The sequence below is a fragment of the Prunus persica genome, chromosome G3 (genome assembly GCF_000346465.2).
Source record: "Prunus persica cultivar Lovell chromosome G3, Prunus_persica_NCBIv2, whole genome shotgun sequence".
NCBI lineage: Eukaryota > Viridiplantae > Streptophyta > Magnoliopsida > Rosales > Rosaceae > Prunus > Prunus persica.
In genome coordinates, this window is record NC_034011.1 from 25,828,405 (window position 1) to 25,841,452 (window position 13,048).

The window sequence follows — 13,048 nt, forward strand, 5'->3', positions numbered from 1 at the left end:
TCTATTGAAGAAATAAATAAATAAAGTAAATAATGGCCAATGGGCTCCAGGCCTTAATGAGTTTTCTTCCAAGATGTTAATGAGTCTTGGGCCCTCTGGCCCTCATTAGAGGCCCAATATAAGTGAAAAAGGAAACTTTGGGGCTTTTGAGTGACGTGTCACTTGAGAGTTTGGAGTACCACCTGGACCTGCCACGTAGGTGGGAGCGTTGAAACGGTCATCAAGGTTTGAGCCTTTTCCTCTGCAGTCTAGAGTGGAGATATGCGCGGGCGCGGTTTCGTAATTTCATTTTCTAATTTTTTATGGTAAAGTAAAGCCAATCTCGCAACTTTCGCTCCTAAAAACGGAATCACAAGTAACAAGCAACAATCTCTTCACTGTTTTCTTCATCTTCTTCCTCATCTTCCATGTCTATGTATCCATTCAATACTCAGAAACCCTAGCATTGACATTGTTAGCAAAGCAAAGCAGATAGATATGGGGAACTTGATGAACAAGGAGCCACCACCGCCTATGGTGCTGGTACCACCTCTCTTCGACTTTCCTCCTCTCGCAGCCCGCACCAGGTTCTGCTCTAATTACACCTCATATGCTCCCATTTCTCGACTCATTATTTTTCATTTCAATTTGTTAGCACAAGGCTCTTTTTGCCAGTGCATAAGCCCTTAGCTATGTTGAATACTGGTCTTCACTGCTTGCTTATCAATACCACTCCTGGTTGAAATTGGCCAGCATTTGATTTTATGCAATTAAATTGTTATGTATATATATTTTTTCAAAATATTGTTTTATATTGTGAGTAATTTTGATGCAGGATGTTGGAGTCATCATATGACTTGTTGTTTGGGAAGCTTGCTTTGAAATGTCTGTTTGACGATTATTTTGAACAAGCAAGGCATTTTAGCACAATGATCATGCTAAAGCCCATAGATGATCCTCATGTCGATTTGGTTGCAACTGTATCCTTCGTGATTTACCTGAATCTGAAATTTCAAAGTTGATGGTTTGAATCCACGGGAAATATCTTCCCGTTTTCCTTAACATGTTTAGGTTTCAGGACCACTTGATCACAAACCCGAGGAGAGTATTGTTGGAAATGCATTTTTCCGCTGGCAAAGGTACTTTGAAGTAGATTCAGATTCCCATTGTACATGAATTGCCTTTTGTTCTGGGCAATACGTTGGATGTACATGTAGTGACATAAACAATTTCGTAATGCTTATTTCATTGAGCAGTGATGTTGATGATCCTCATACATTCATGGACCTCTTCGTATCGAACACTGATCCGTAAGGAACATCTCTCTGAAGTGTCATTTTTGTCTTTTAATTTCTCGGTTTTTCATATTCAGAGCCATGTTATTTACTTATATATTGCCATACTTTCTGTCACTTTAGGACTTTGCAAATGAGGGCCTGTGCTTACTACCCTAAATATGGATTTGGAGCGTTCGGAATTTTCCCAATGCTTCTGAAAAAAAGGTGAAAACCTTTTAATAAAAATTCCAAATGACTTTGGGGATAGTTGGTGCACATACACATGAATGTATAATATTTACAGAGCTCACTACTCATGCAGAATAACTTCTGAAGACTTTGGTGTTATGGGATTGAGATATGGCTCCACAAACTTGTCAATTGGAGCCACAGCCATGCCTTTCTCCAGTATGTAACCTGAATTTCAATTTTATGAGTTTTTTTTTTCCCATATGAGTTATACTTACCTGTATTGTTGTTCTGAACATTCAGTTAATTTTTGGTAATATCTAAATTATGGCATAGCTATCAAGTTTATCTGGTAAGGATGTGAAGTAAGATGTTATCAACTCCTCTAATAAAAAGCAGGAAAATAAAAGAAATGTTGCTGGGTAGACTCTTGTTTGGATGCTCTGGAAACTTTGGAGAATGGCTATTTTATAACCCGTGATTGCAATTTTGCATCATCTGAATTTTAGAAGGGGAGAGAACTCTGGAGTCATCATTTCTATCTGCACTTACTAGGTGCGGTGGAAACCTTTTGTACTATGTAACTATCTTTTTCTGCAGTGAAAGATGAATGTCCAAGAAGGGCATGGTTGGTGAGCAAGATGGGAAGACTAACAGCTGGGGTGCAGTATGAGCCTGAATGTAAGCCACTCATGTGCCTTCTCATAACTGGAACCTTTGGCCCTGAACGATTGAATGAAGTTCTTTTGTCTTCTTTTGATGTTGCTTATTTATATGTTAAAGGATCTTGATACAATTTTATTTCAAATGTAAATCTTGTTGGTTAATTCTTTAAAGATGGGAGTAAAGAAGGTCAAAAATACAGAAATTTAAAGAATTGGAGTTGTGCAATCGGTTATGGAGTGGGATCAAGCAGCCCTTTGAGTCCATCATTCAACTTTGGTCTCGAGCTATCGAAAAGTTCTCAGGTTTATTTTTGTTTAGTTTTGATACATTTGTTAAGTTTAATTGATTCCATCGAAGTCTCAAGTGTTTTAGGAGCTAACATTCAATAGTTTTCCTGGCACCTCCAAAACTTGAAGTTAATTGGTTTATCTATACATGGTTGTGTTCCAATGCTAGATTTTCGAGTTCTAAATCATAATTGACAGCATGTTATATACCTCTTTGTGGATCTCAAGCATTGATTTTTATACTGCAGTTCATTGCCTCATTCTATCAACATGTGGTGGTCCAAAGACGGGTATTGTCTATCCCTGCTTTGTTATATGCTACAGAAAAGTTCTTTTTAATTTAATTTTTGTATTTAAATCAGCATATACTGTACTGACTAACTTTGAACTGCTTTAACTAAACAGGTGAAAAACCCCCTCGAAGAAAATGAAGTAGTTGGAATTACGAATTATATCGATTTTGGCTTTGAATTGCAGACCAGGTAAATAATCAAATATATTTGATATGCAACAAATTTGGCAATAATTGATTATATTTTGATGCTGTTTTAAAGGGTTGATGACACCAAATCGTCAAACGATGTACCAGAATCAAGCTATGTACCTCAAGTCCCAGATTCAACCTTTCAAGTAGCTGCATCCTGGCAAGCCAATAAAAACTTTTTGCTGAAGGTACCATATTCAATGTAATCTTGTGCTTGCAATTTTTGGATCATGTCAAGTTCATGAAACACTCATTATTCATCCATGCAGGGAAAGGTGGGCCCTCTGAGCTCATCTATAGCGTTGGCATTTAAATCATGGTGGAAACCTTCTTTCACATTCAGCATTTCAGGTATCTCTAATTGGTAGATTTTTATGACCTAATTATAAAATCAGGAAACATTTTATTGCCAAGATTACTATGCTATACAAAAATTCACCAATGGCCTTGGATTTGGGCCTGAATGACATAGAAGAAGTCCTGCTTTGCATGTGAATGTGCGTGTCCAAGTACTGAATGAGTACAAACTGACCCCTTGTGTATTGCAGCTACCAGAGATCACGTTGTTGGGGAGACAGGTTATGGTTTTGGCATTCGCGTTGAGAATCTTAGACAAGCCAGGTTCGTTCATTTGTATCTTGTTTTTCCATATTTGGATAAACTATCCTATTTTGGCGCATGTACATGGTCAATGGCCGGCCATTTGGTCCTAGTCCAGAGTGCCTCAAGGGCATGTAGTGCGTTTTGTTTCAAAATAGGATATGCGACACTCTTCATTTTGTGATAATGTTCCTGAAGGTATATGGAACTTGTCTCACGTAAAATGAATTGATTGTTTGAACCATTTTGCAGTTATCAAAGAGCCGATCCAAACTTTGTAATGTTGACGCCAAATAAGGAGCACCTGGCAGAAGGCATTGTTTGGAAAGTTGGGAAAAGACCGATGCTACAATCAGATATAACTGCTGGAAATTTTGACGGCATACCAAAGGAATTAAGACCCCTTGGGAAAATCTTGTAACTTATCATTTTTCTTTGTGACTTTTATGAGCATGCCCAAAACCACGAGTTTGGAGTTGAAGCTTGCCTGGCTGCTGATGCACTGGCAATGGGGGGAGTTGGGCTACTCCCCATATTGCCAATTGGTTTTCCTTCTCTCGATTCATGGGTCTTGTGAGTATGCATGCCGACTTCTTTTGGGGACTCGTAGGATTTACTTTTAACTCCATAACTGGGTTTCATATTTTATAATTTTACAATAATCCATCCATTGAAGTCATCGAAATGAATTAGAGTAATTGGTCGGGATGGATTGAATTGAATCTGAAACATCCTAGTAATTTGTTACGAAAAGGATGTGAAACTTAACGATATTAATAGAATGGCTGAAGACAAATAAATCTTTTGCCATATTGACAAAGCGTTGCGTGTGGACAAAGACTCACTCAAGTGTAAGTGTTTGGTGTCTTCGTAAGCATGAAATTACCTGGATAGGTTGAGAAACAGTTGTAATTTGATCCCTTGGACATAACGGAAACCCCTCTGGGCTTTTCGCCGCAGTCTCTTTCATTCTCGTAGGCTAGCAAACCAAAAAGGGCTTAACCTTTACTTGTCTGGGCCGGCACTTTAGCCGTTAAATATGAAAAGAAAAAATAAAATTGAATTGCTCAGATTTAAAACTACAAAAATAAAATTGAAATAGGAGAACTAACGCATGAACAAAAATAATTATTTCGCAAATTATTTGCGTTATATATCCAGTTACTCTCTCACACTCAACTATGACAGTCCCAACTCTCCCACTAGAGTACAATCTACACTAATCTACAATGTTCGTTCGTTATATGAAAGCTTGGATATTAATAAGAAGTGAATCAAACTAGGCAATCCTTCCAGGGCAGCTGTCCCCAAAACCCAAATGGCTGCTTCTTCACTCATTTCCACAAACTTCCGCTCTTCCCCAACTTTCTCTCCCGTTCCCTTGTTTTCTCGCTTTCCAAACAGAAAGCTCATTACTTTTCCTCTCTCCAAATCCATTTCCCTCCACAAATCCCCCAGCTCAACAGGCTCACCTATCCTCTCCCTTCTTCACCACAAAACCCAGAAAAGGTCTTTGATCCCGTACAAGACTTACTGTCCTCCATGCCTCCACAAGCTTCTGCTTACCACCAAGAACCCCTTCTCGACCGCCTTGGATTCTCTGCTCATTCTCTGCACTTCGGTAGCTCTAGCTTTGTCCCTCTTCATCGCCGATGTGGATCCGGCCTCGGCTTTCGTGGTCACTCCTCCGAGAAAGTTGCAATCCGATGAGCTCGCTACGGTTCAGCTCTTTCAGGAGAACACTCCCTCAGTTGTTTACATCACCAATCTTGCAGCCAGGTATTTTTGAGCTCTGACCATTCTCAGTTGTGCTTACTTTTAATTTATATTTAGTTTCTACTTTTGGGTTGGGATTGTGATTTTGAATCGGTGGTGGTGGGTGTTTGTTGGTTTTAGGCAGGATGCGTTTACTTTGGACGTGTTTGAGGTACCGCAGGGGTCTGGGTCAGGCTTTGTGTGGGATAAAGACGGTCACGTTGTCACCAATTACCACGTGATTCGTGGTGCTTCTGATCTCAGGTTAGTTGGTTTCTGATTCTTTCTTCGTTGAAATGTATTTACTGTTTTGTTACATCAAATTTTGGTTCGGCAATTCTAATTAAGTTGTAGTATCAGAACAATTTGATGATTTAATATAGTTCTGCTTTGCCTCAACATCAATGTCGTGAACAACAGATATACGAGTTCTATATACGTTTGGACCTCCTTCAATTTTGATAAGTTCGTTGTAGTTTATAGCCTACAGGCTAGATGCCATTATGGGTTGTAAAATGTGGCTCTGTGATGGCCCATTTGTTCTTCAACCTAAGCATCATGTCACTAGAATTATGGAGTCTGGAGAGTACAGGATGTGTTTATAAGAAAGAAGAGGGATCGATAGAATCCTGTCAAAGTTTGTGTTGGGGATATTATGGAACTGTATGTTCGATTAATTGATTGGCTTCCCCATATCACTCTTCTTAAGGGCCGTTCTTGAGTATAATTTTTTCTCTGGTCATGTGTGAGACATCTTTTGCTTGCAAATTGAGATAATTTTTTGGTGTGACGTCATTAGATTGTTTGACAGAGATTCTCTATTGTCTTCTTTTCTTTTTCTTTTGTGGTGTTAATTGAAAAAGTGACAATGGAACCTCTCCTCATGGTTTGCATCTAAATCACTGCTAGTTATTTACAGGGTCACACTTGCTGACCAGTCAACTTTTGATGCAAAAGTTGTTGGATTTGACCAAGACAAGGATGTTGCTGTTTTACATGTTGATGCACCCAAAGACAAACTAAGGCCTATACCTATTGGTGTCTCTGCAGACTTGCTTGTTGGTCAGAAAGTGTTTGCTATTGGCAATCCTGTAAGTATAGTTTTATTTCCTACATGTTTTGCTGCATTACTCTCATCTTTTTATTTCAAATACATTGGAGATATCTTTATTTCAAATACATTGGAGATATCATGAAGTTTTAAAATACCAAGCAGATAGACAACCTGCGAATTACTAAGATACTTGATGTACTCATTTAGTTCACTTAAAATGTAATGATTCAATTGTCCATAGAGAATAGGTTAAATGCAGTAATTTTACCCATCTTTTCTACCAAAATATATGTTCAAGTAGATGGAAATGAAAGTCAGTACTCAAGAAAGGCTTTTCCCACAGCATGCCCCACAGCATGCTTGTGCACATAGTTACCTAGTATCAAACAGGAGATGCTCTATAGCTATTAACAGAGTTGATGTTCTTCTCTCACAAAAGTCTATGAAAGGTTTCAGTATGACTAACTGTATGGTCGATCTCAACTGACAATTTGATTTTGTGTTTAACTTTGCAGTTTGGGCTTGACCATACTCTTACAACTGGTGTTATCAGGTACATAGTCTATTGATTCTATATTTGTTTGAGTCTTTAACTGATGAGTCATGCATGACTTCTAGCATTGAATGGACTGCAATGGTGTTGCTTTTCTATTCATTAGGGTTTACATTCTGCTGGTGGATTCCTGTCAATGAGAAACTATGCATTTTACTGATGCATTTTTCATGTTATCTATAGTGGGCTTCGCAGAGAAATTAGTTCTGCTGCTACTGGCCGTCCAATTCAAGATGTTATACAGACAGATGCTGCCATTAATCCTGGTAATAGTGGGGGCCCACTTCTAGATAGCACAGGAAGCCTTATCGGGATAAATACGGCTATATATTCACCTTCTGGTGCATCATCAGGTGTTGGATTTTCAATTCCAGTTGACACTGTGAGTAGACATCATGTGAAGGTCCTTCTTGTCATGCTTTGAGATAATTCTTCTGATTTTCTTTTGAATATTTTTACATATTCAGGTAAATGGTATTGTTGACCAGTTGGTCAGATTTGGGAAGGTCACTAGACCTGTTTTAGGAATTAAGTTTGCACCTGATCAATCTGTTGAACAGTTGGGGGTTAGTGGAGTGCTTGTCTTAGACGCACCAGCAAATGGTCCAGCTGGCAAAGCGGTACTCTTTCCCCTTTCTGTTTTTCCAATATAAGTGTTGTACCACAGAAATTAATTTTCTTTTGGTAGATAATGTGATTAAACTAGAACCGAATTGTGAAAAGATGTTAGTTGTGCTTCCATTCAACTGGAGCTGATAAACCTCCAATTTGCAGGGACTGCTACCAACCAAGCGTGATGCCTATGGCAGACTCATCTTGGGTGACATTATAACATCTGTGAATGGTAAAAAGGTCAGCAATGGCAGCGACTTGTATAGAATTCTCGACCAATGTAAAGTGGGTGATAAGGTATGGTCTTTCATCCTATCGCTTTGCCCCTTATTATTTCCCAGATTATATGTAGCCTGTAAAAAGTCTTGACGCATCCTAGTACAAGCAAACTTTTCTCCACTTATCTGGTGCTAGGTTTTCTAGTATTTCTGGTCTCAGACGGGCTTCCAGTTGGCCAAACTAATGTAGATCTGAGCTTGTTTGGGACTTAAAAAGAATAGGGTAGTTTATTTATTTATTTATAAATATCGAGCTTATATATGTAGTTCAACATATTAATGTAGTATTTGAACGCAGGTGACTGTGGAGGTGTTGCGTGGTGATAAAAAGGAGAAGATCCCTGTTGTACTTGAACCAAAGGCTGACGAGACATGACCAATCAAATGCTTTGATTTGTGTATGTAAAATGGGACGAATCGCCTCTGATCTAATGAAATTCTCGGTTAACCAAGAAAAATGGGACAGATTATCATTTGTTTTTGGGCATTGATGGTTTTATTTAAGAGGGTCCGGTTGTACATATATCTGTGAACAATTGTAATTAATCATCATCCTTGATATGGCAGTTCCACGTTTATGATGTAGAAGAACTCTCTGAGCAACTTTTGTATATCTGCACAACATCGTGTTTATAATGCTTTTGACAAGAACAGGGATTGTATTGACGGAGAATGCATTGTCCGTCTGCTTCAACCAAGAATTCGATACATCTTTTATTGAAAGTGCAAAATTTGTGAGATTGGAATTAAGGGCACACGTATTGATCCGATAAAGAACTGTTCTATTGCGGATTTGTGGAGGGTCGATTTTCTGATTTAGTCAGTAGACAGGGCTTTGAATGAAAGCTGTGAATGTTTTCCATCGCAGTTATGTTGGTTTTATTGCCCTTGCTGTCTTCATTTCAAGTCTTTGATTAGTTTGGTTTGAACAGATGGAAATTGTCTGACAGGGAGGGAGCAATAAGATTTGGTTTTTGTGGTTTCGTGGTTGGCTTTCAGCTCTTCTATAAGACGTGCGAACAAATTTCCAATAATCGACCGACGCAGAAGCTTAGAAGAAATTAAGAGGAACTTGGGATTAACAACCCAAACTTTAGATAAAAGAAAGATGGCTTAAATTGTTGGTCTACATAACCCAATTCACTTTATCATAACCCATTCATCATATATGCGTAATTAGATTCATATCATGAGGAGATGGAGCCACATGTTTGCAATGATCATCATCTCTAAGGCTCTCTCTCTCTCTCTCTCTCTCTCTCTCTCTCTCTCTCTCTCTCATGGAATGGAATTGGTGGTGATGCCCCTAGAGCTTCCACTGCAGTACGGTGGCCACCTCTTTTACCTAAACAAACAAACCAGAAGAAAATTGCAGTATTCTCTAACGAAAATAAACCAGAAAAAGTGCTTTTTATTTTTTCAAACAAACAAGGTGAAGGAGGGAGTCAACAGCCAACGTGGTCTCCGTTATATATTTATTTGCGAACCATGTAGTAGATACAAACAACAGACATGAAGAAAGGGAAGGGAAATATACTAGATTTTACATTGCAGTTGCAGTTGCAGAAAGAAATAAAGAAACATAATGGGATGGATACTTATTAGGGCAGAAGAAGAGAAAATGGATGGTTTGAAGATGAAGATGGGATCATACGGAGAGAGAGGGAGAGAAGCTAAAGTCAACATCCCACAACTCAAAACCTCCCTTGACAAAGTCGTAGTAGCCTCCCTTGATTGCCAGAGTTTTCTTCAGCAAACCATCTCTCACAAATGGATAGCTCAGCAGATTCCCAATCGACACATTCACCGCCTCCTGCATTCATTCATTCATTCATTTCCTCTTGTTAAATTAATTCATTAATATGCATGCATGCATGCAAATTGCAATAATGCAATGCAAAAACAGAGGAGCAGGAAAAGCAGAGCAGAGCAGGGGACCTTTTCACAATGGCTGCATAATTCAGCAAAGGGAGCATCAGCGCCATGGTCTGCCTTCACCTTCTTCCCTGCAGGGGAGGCGATGCTCACCCAGTCTTCTATGAAGTCACTGCATCATCATCATGACATGAATCATGATCAAGCAACAAGGTTAAATAAAAAATAATAATTAAGATTAACAAAGGCAGGCGGCCTTGTTCTTAATTAATCTTACGTACGTGGAGGTTTTTCCATCTTCTGGGATGGACAAGAGTCCCTTAATCCCACCACAAGCGCTGTGCCCAATCACCACAATGTATTGAACCTTTTTATGTACACAAATCAAGTTAGTTAGTTTAAGTTAACCCAGAAAGGAAGAAAAAGCTGGAGATGAATGAAATTGATTACCTTAAGATGCAAAACAGCATACTCAACGGCAGCCCCAGTCCCAGAGTATCTAGTCTGTTGTTCAAACAATTCCAGGTTTCCAAAATTAGAAACTGTCATTGATTCATTTGTACAAATTCAGAATTGTTAATGTGATTAATCTAATAAAGAAGAAATGAAACCTTATCAAAGGGTGGGACCAAATTAGCAACTGTGCGGACCACAAAAGCCTCCCCTGGCTGGATATCCAGAACATGTGATGGGCAAACCCGGGAATCCGAGCATGCAAACAACATAAACTGCAAACACAAACGACATTCATTCAGTCAAAACTGCAAAAAAAAAAAACTCATTATCATTCAGATATATGAATATAAATTTATACCTTGGGCCATTGGCCTGTGGCAAGTTCGTTGAACAGAGCTGGGTTGGTGCTGTGAAGTGACAAAACACAAATTTATCAATTTAATTAAGAAACAAAATGCATGGCTAAACTAAATATATATGATATGAGCTCCATTCAAGTGTACATACTCATATTTCTCTTTCTTGAAGTGAATGAAGCCGCTCTTGAGTCTCTCGACGGCATCATAAGTCTTGGTGCCGCTGCCATCGGCTGTCTGCAATTGGGCTGTTATCTGCTCCACCTTGGATGCTGCTTCAGCTTTCAGCTCTGCCTTCTCACTGCATGAACAATTAACCCAACAAGCATTTTACTGATTTTCTAATCCTCCCATCCCATGCATCCCAAATATGAACACAAACACAAACTAAAACTAGTCGTTGAAAAGAAAGAAAGTACCTGAGAAGTTTCTGGAGAGATGCAATGGCCTCTTCATATTCCTTTCCCATTTCTTCCTTCTACAAAATATCCGCAGAGAAATATAACATGTTGTCAGTTAACCAGAGATTTACACTTTCCATATATAATCACATACAGTAAACAATAACAACCAGTGATTACAAAGGATATCCGGTAGGGATATATTTTCTTGCTTATTGACTCAACGGCACCGTTTTCAGTACTAGTTTTAGCTTAAGTTGGTGCATGAGGCAAGAATGGTAGGTCCTTGAATATTTATACCTTTCATTTACCAGTCAATTTTAAAATTAGAGAGGAAGTGTTAGATGGTAAAATTAGTACCATACATGTGTCATTTTCTTTTTTCTTTGTTTTTTTATTTTGATCATACACGTGTCACTTCTGAGTGTTGAAAATCAAACTGCCGCGTGATGAGGAACCGATGAGATGATGGGGAATCAATGACCAGCGTCCACGTCGTCCCGGTAAGCAGAGGATTAGTTGTGTGACAACAAAACAGATTACTTCCATTTATAAATAATTTGACACGTATATATAGCAATTAATTCTCATTCTACTACTTTATCCACGTGAACCAAAGACCAGAATGGAAAATGCCACGAAACCAGTTCATCAATTAAATCACAGGTGTTGTTCTAACAAAATAAATAAATAAATCAGGGTTGTTGTAAAATGTCAGTTTGATAAACAAAGCAAAAAAAAAAACTCAGATCAAATGCAGACCTTAGCTAGGGTTAGCTAGTCACATTGTCATAATATAGTTATATAGTTCTAGTACTAGTTGAGAGAGAGAGAGAGAGAGAGAGAGAGAGAGAGAGAGAGAGAGAGAGAGAGAGAGAGAGAAAGAGAGAGAGAGAGTACCCTAGTTAGAGCAGGAACAGAGGAAACAGGCTTCTTCTGGATGAGGTTAGGGGCAGGAGATCGAGAAGCAGGAGAAGTAGTGAGCCTGGAAGAAACACTGCAAGGACTAGGTTTCCTACTGGTAGCAGGAGAGAAGGGTGAGGAGGAGGAAGAAGAGGTGAGGTTGAAGCTCTTAACTAGCGAAGCTGAAGACATGGTGGGCAACGAACCCTGGACCTTCCTGCCTTTATAGAACTCACCAACCCACCACCTCCTCGTCTATATGAATATGATATATCCACCCAAGGGGCCTAGCTAGCTAGCTCTGCATTGAAATTGTGATGGAGAAAGCCAGGTAAACGAGAGCTTCTAATCTTCAAGGATGAGGTTTGGACGTTGGAGATGAACCCATGCATATCTCTCCATCCTCTGCCTGTCGCCACCACACAACACAAGTTAATAATAACAAACACCAACTATTTTCTTCCTCCCTTCATTGTAAATTGCTGCTTCCACGCATTTGGTTGTTTGTTTGGACACGTGCCACAATGCCGTTGGTGTTTTTACCTTCTATCTTCAACCTTAAGAGTGTCCAGACCACTTGATCCTCCTATCCGATTCCCTCCTATATACGTTGTTGATTGTTCTCTGAGTGTGAGTGTGAGAGTGAGAGAGTGAGTGATCAAATACGATCTAATATGTAATAATGCAGTATAGATAAGTTAGATACATCTCATTTTTATATACTAATGCGATAATGAGTTAGACACATTATCATTTTATTATTCCTAATCTCCTTCCTAGCTAATAGTTTGAACAAGACTATAAGACGTACAATTTCATTCATGAAACACTCTACCATTTTGTGAGAATATTGTGAAAATATCCTACATTGGAAAGTTAAAAAATCTTGCAAATGCGGAGTTGGACTATTCTTTACATTGCCAATTAAAATAAAACCTTAACTTCCTTCACATCCATTCCGATATCTTTCCCTTCCCCAATTACTCAGTGAGTCACATATAATATATATATGCATATAGACAAGTTCAAGTATGTTCATAAAGGAAGTAAATTAAGTAACTCACATTTGCCTACTCAACAATCTACTGCATTTTGATTCATTGTAAAAGTTGGTGGCCGGCAATATTCAGGGACTTTTAGAGCCTAGATATATAGCCTAGCCAGGCCATGATGTTTTCTTTTTCTGAAATTAAAAATATATCAAGATTCTGTCTTGAATTTCCAAAGCCATAATAGCTACATACATATCTACACTTTCCATATATTCAATGTGGATAAAGTTGACTAATTTATTACATCCATAAAAAAAAAAAAAAAAAACCT

General features: G+C 38.6%; 3 protein-coding genes across 5 annotated transcripts; 2 read left to right on the plus strand and 1 right to left on the minus strand.

Moving 5' to 3' along the window:
- On the plus strand, positions 224–4,303 carry LOC18784269. The gene is made up of 14 exons (XM_007215353.2): positions 224–566; positions 815–959; positions 1,051–1,118; positions 1,236–1,289; positions 1,398–1,481; positions 1,579–1,664; positions 2,046–2,126; positions 2,283–2,413; positions 2,647–2,688; positions 2,804–2,880; positions 2,953–3,070; positions 3,152–3,233; positions 3,431–3,503; positions 3,735–4,303. Exons 1-14 carry the CDS (start codon positions 478–480, stop codon positions 3,901–3,903), a joined length of 1,299 nt encoding a protein of 432 aa, XP_007215415.1. The 5' UTR covers positions 224–477; the 3' UTR covers positions 3,904–4,303.
- LOC18782114 (protease Do-like 1, chloroplastic) lies at positions 4,608–8,453 on the plus strand. 2 transcript variants are annotated; one of them, XM_007215306.2, is made up of 8 exons: positions 4,608–5,261; positions 5,379–5,501; positions 6,157–6,328; positions 6,807–6,844; positions 7,028–7,226; positions 7,312–7,464; positions 7,619–7,753; positions 8,033–8,453. In XM_007215306.2, exons 1-8 carry the CDS (start codon positions 4,801–4,803, stop codon positions 8,108–8,110), a joined length of 1,359 nt encoding a protein of 452 aa, XP_007215368.1. In that variant the 5' UTR covers positions 4,608–4,800; the 3' UTR covers positions 8,111–8,453. The 2 variants fall into 2 exon arrangements, with proteins under 2 accessions (XP_007215368.1, XP_020416434.1); XM_020560845.1 differs by lacking the exon at positions 7,312–7,464 and having other exon boundaries at positions 4,661–5,261.
- On the minus strand, positions 8,811–11,994 carry LOC18782070 (carbonic anhydrase, chloroplastic). 2 transcript variants are annotated; one of them, XM_007215591.2, is made up of 10 exons: positions 11,723–11,994; positions 10,841–10,899; positions 10,573–10,722; positions 10,424–10,472; positions 10,221–10,337; positions 10,060–10,113; positions 9,891–9,976; positions 9,673–9,781; positions 9,389–9,547; positions 8,811–9,079 (listed from the first exon to the last, which is right to left on the minus strand). In XM_007215591.2, exons 1-10 carry the CDS (start codon positions 11,915–11,917, stop codon positions 9,041–9,043), a joined length of 1,017 nt encoding a protein of 338 aa, XP_007215653.1. In that variant the 5' UTR covers positions 11,918–11,994; the 3' UTR covers positions 8,811–9,040. The 2 variants fall into 2 exon arrangements, with proteins under 2 accessions (XP_007215653.1, XP_020416435.1); XM_020560846.1 differs by lacking the exon at positions 11,723–11,994 and adding an exon at positions 10,993–11,055.

Coding starts and splice junctions, on each gene's coding strand:
- LOC18784269 (XM_007215353.2), top strand. CDS start 478: ATGGGGAACTTGATGAACAAGGAGCCACCACCGCCTATGGTGCTGGTA. Junction 567..814: donor CCTCTCGCAGCCCGCACCAG/GTTCTGCTCTAA, acceptor ATTTTGATGCAG/GATGTTGGAGTCATCATATG. Junction 2,689..2,803: donor ATGTGGTGGTCCAAAGACGG/GTATTGTCTATC, acceptor TTAACTAAACAG/GTGAAAAACCCCCTCGAAGA.
- LOC18782114 (XM_007215306.2), top strand. CDS start 4,801: ATGGCTGCTTCTTCACTCATTTCCACAAACTTCCGCTCTTCCCCAACT. Junction 5,262..5,378: donor ATCACCAATCTTGCAGCCAG/GTATTTTTGAGC, acceptor TGTTGGTTTTAG/GCAGGATGCGTTTACTTTGG. Junction 6,845..7,027: donor CTTACAACTGGTGTTATCAG/GTACATAGTCTA, acceptor TGTTATCTATAG/TGGGCTTCGCAGAGAAATTA.
- LOC18782070 (XM_007215591.2), bottom strand. CDS start 11,917: ATGTCTTCAGCTTCGCTAGTTAAGAGCTTCAACCTCACCTCTTCTTCC. Junction 10,114..10,220: donor TGGTCCCACCCTTTGATAAG/GTTTCATTTCTT, acceptor TTTGAACAACAG/ACTAGATACTCTGGGACTGG. Junction 9,782..9,890: donor GAAGATGGAAAAACCTCCAC/GTACGTAAGATT, acceptor ATGATGATGCAG/TGACTTCATAGAAGACTGGG.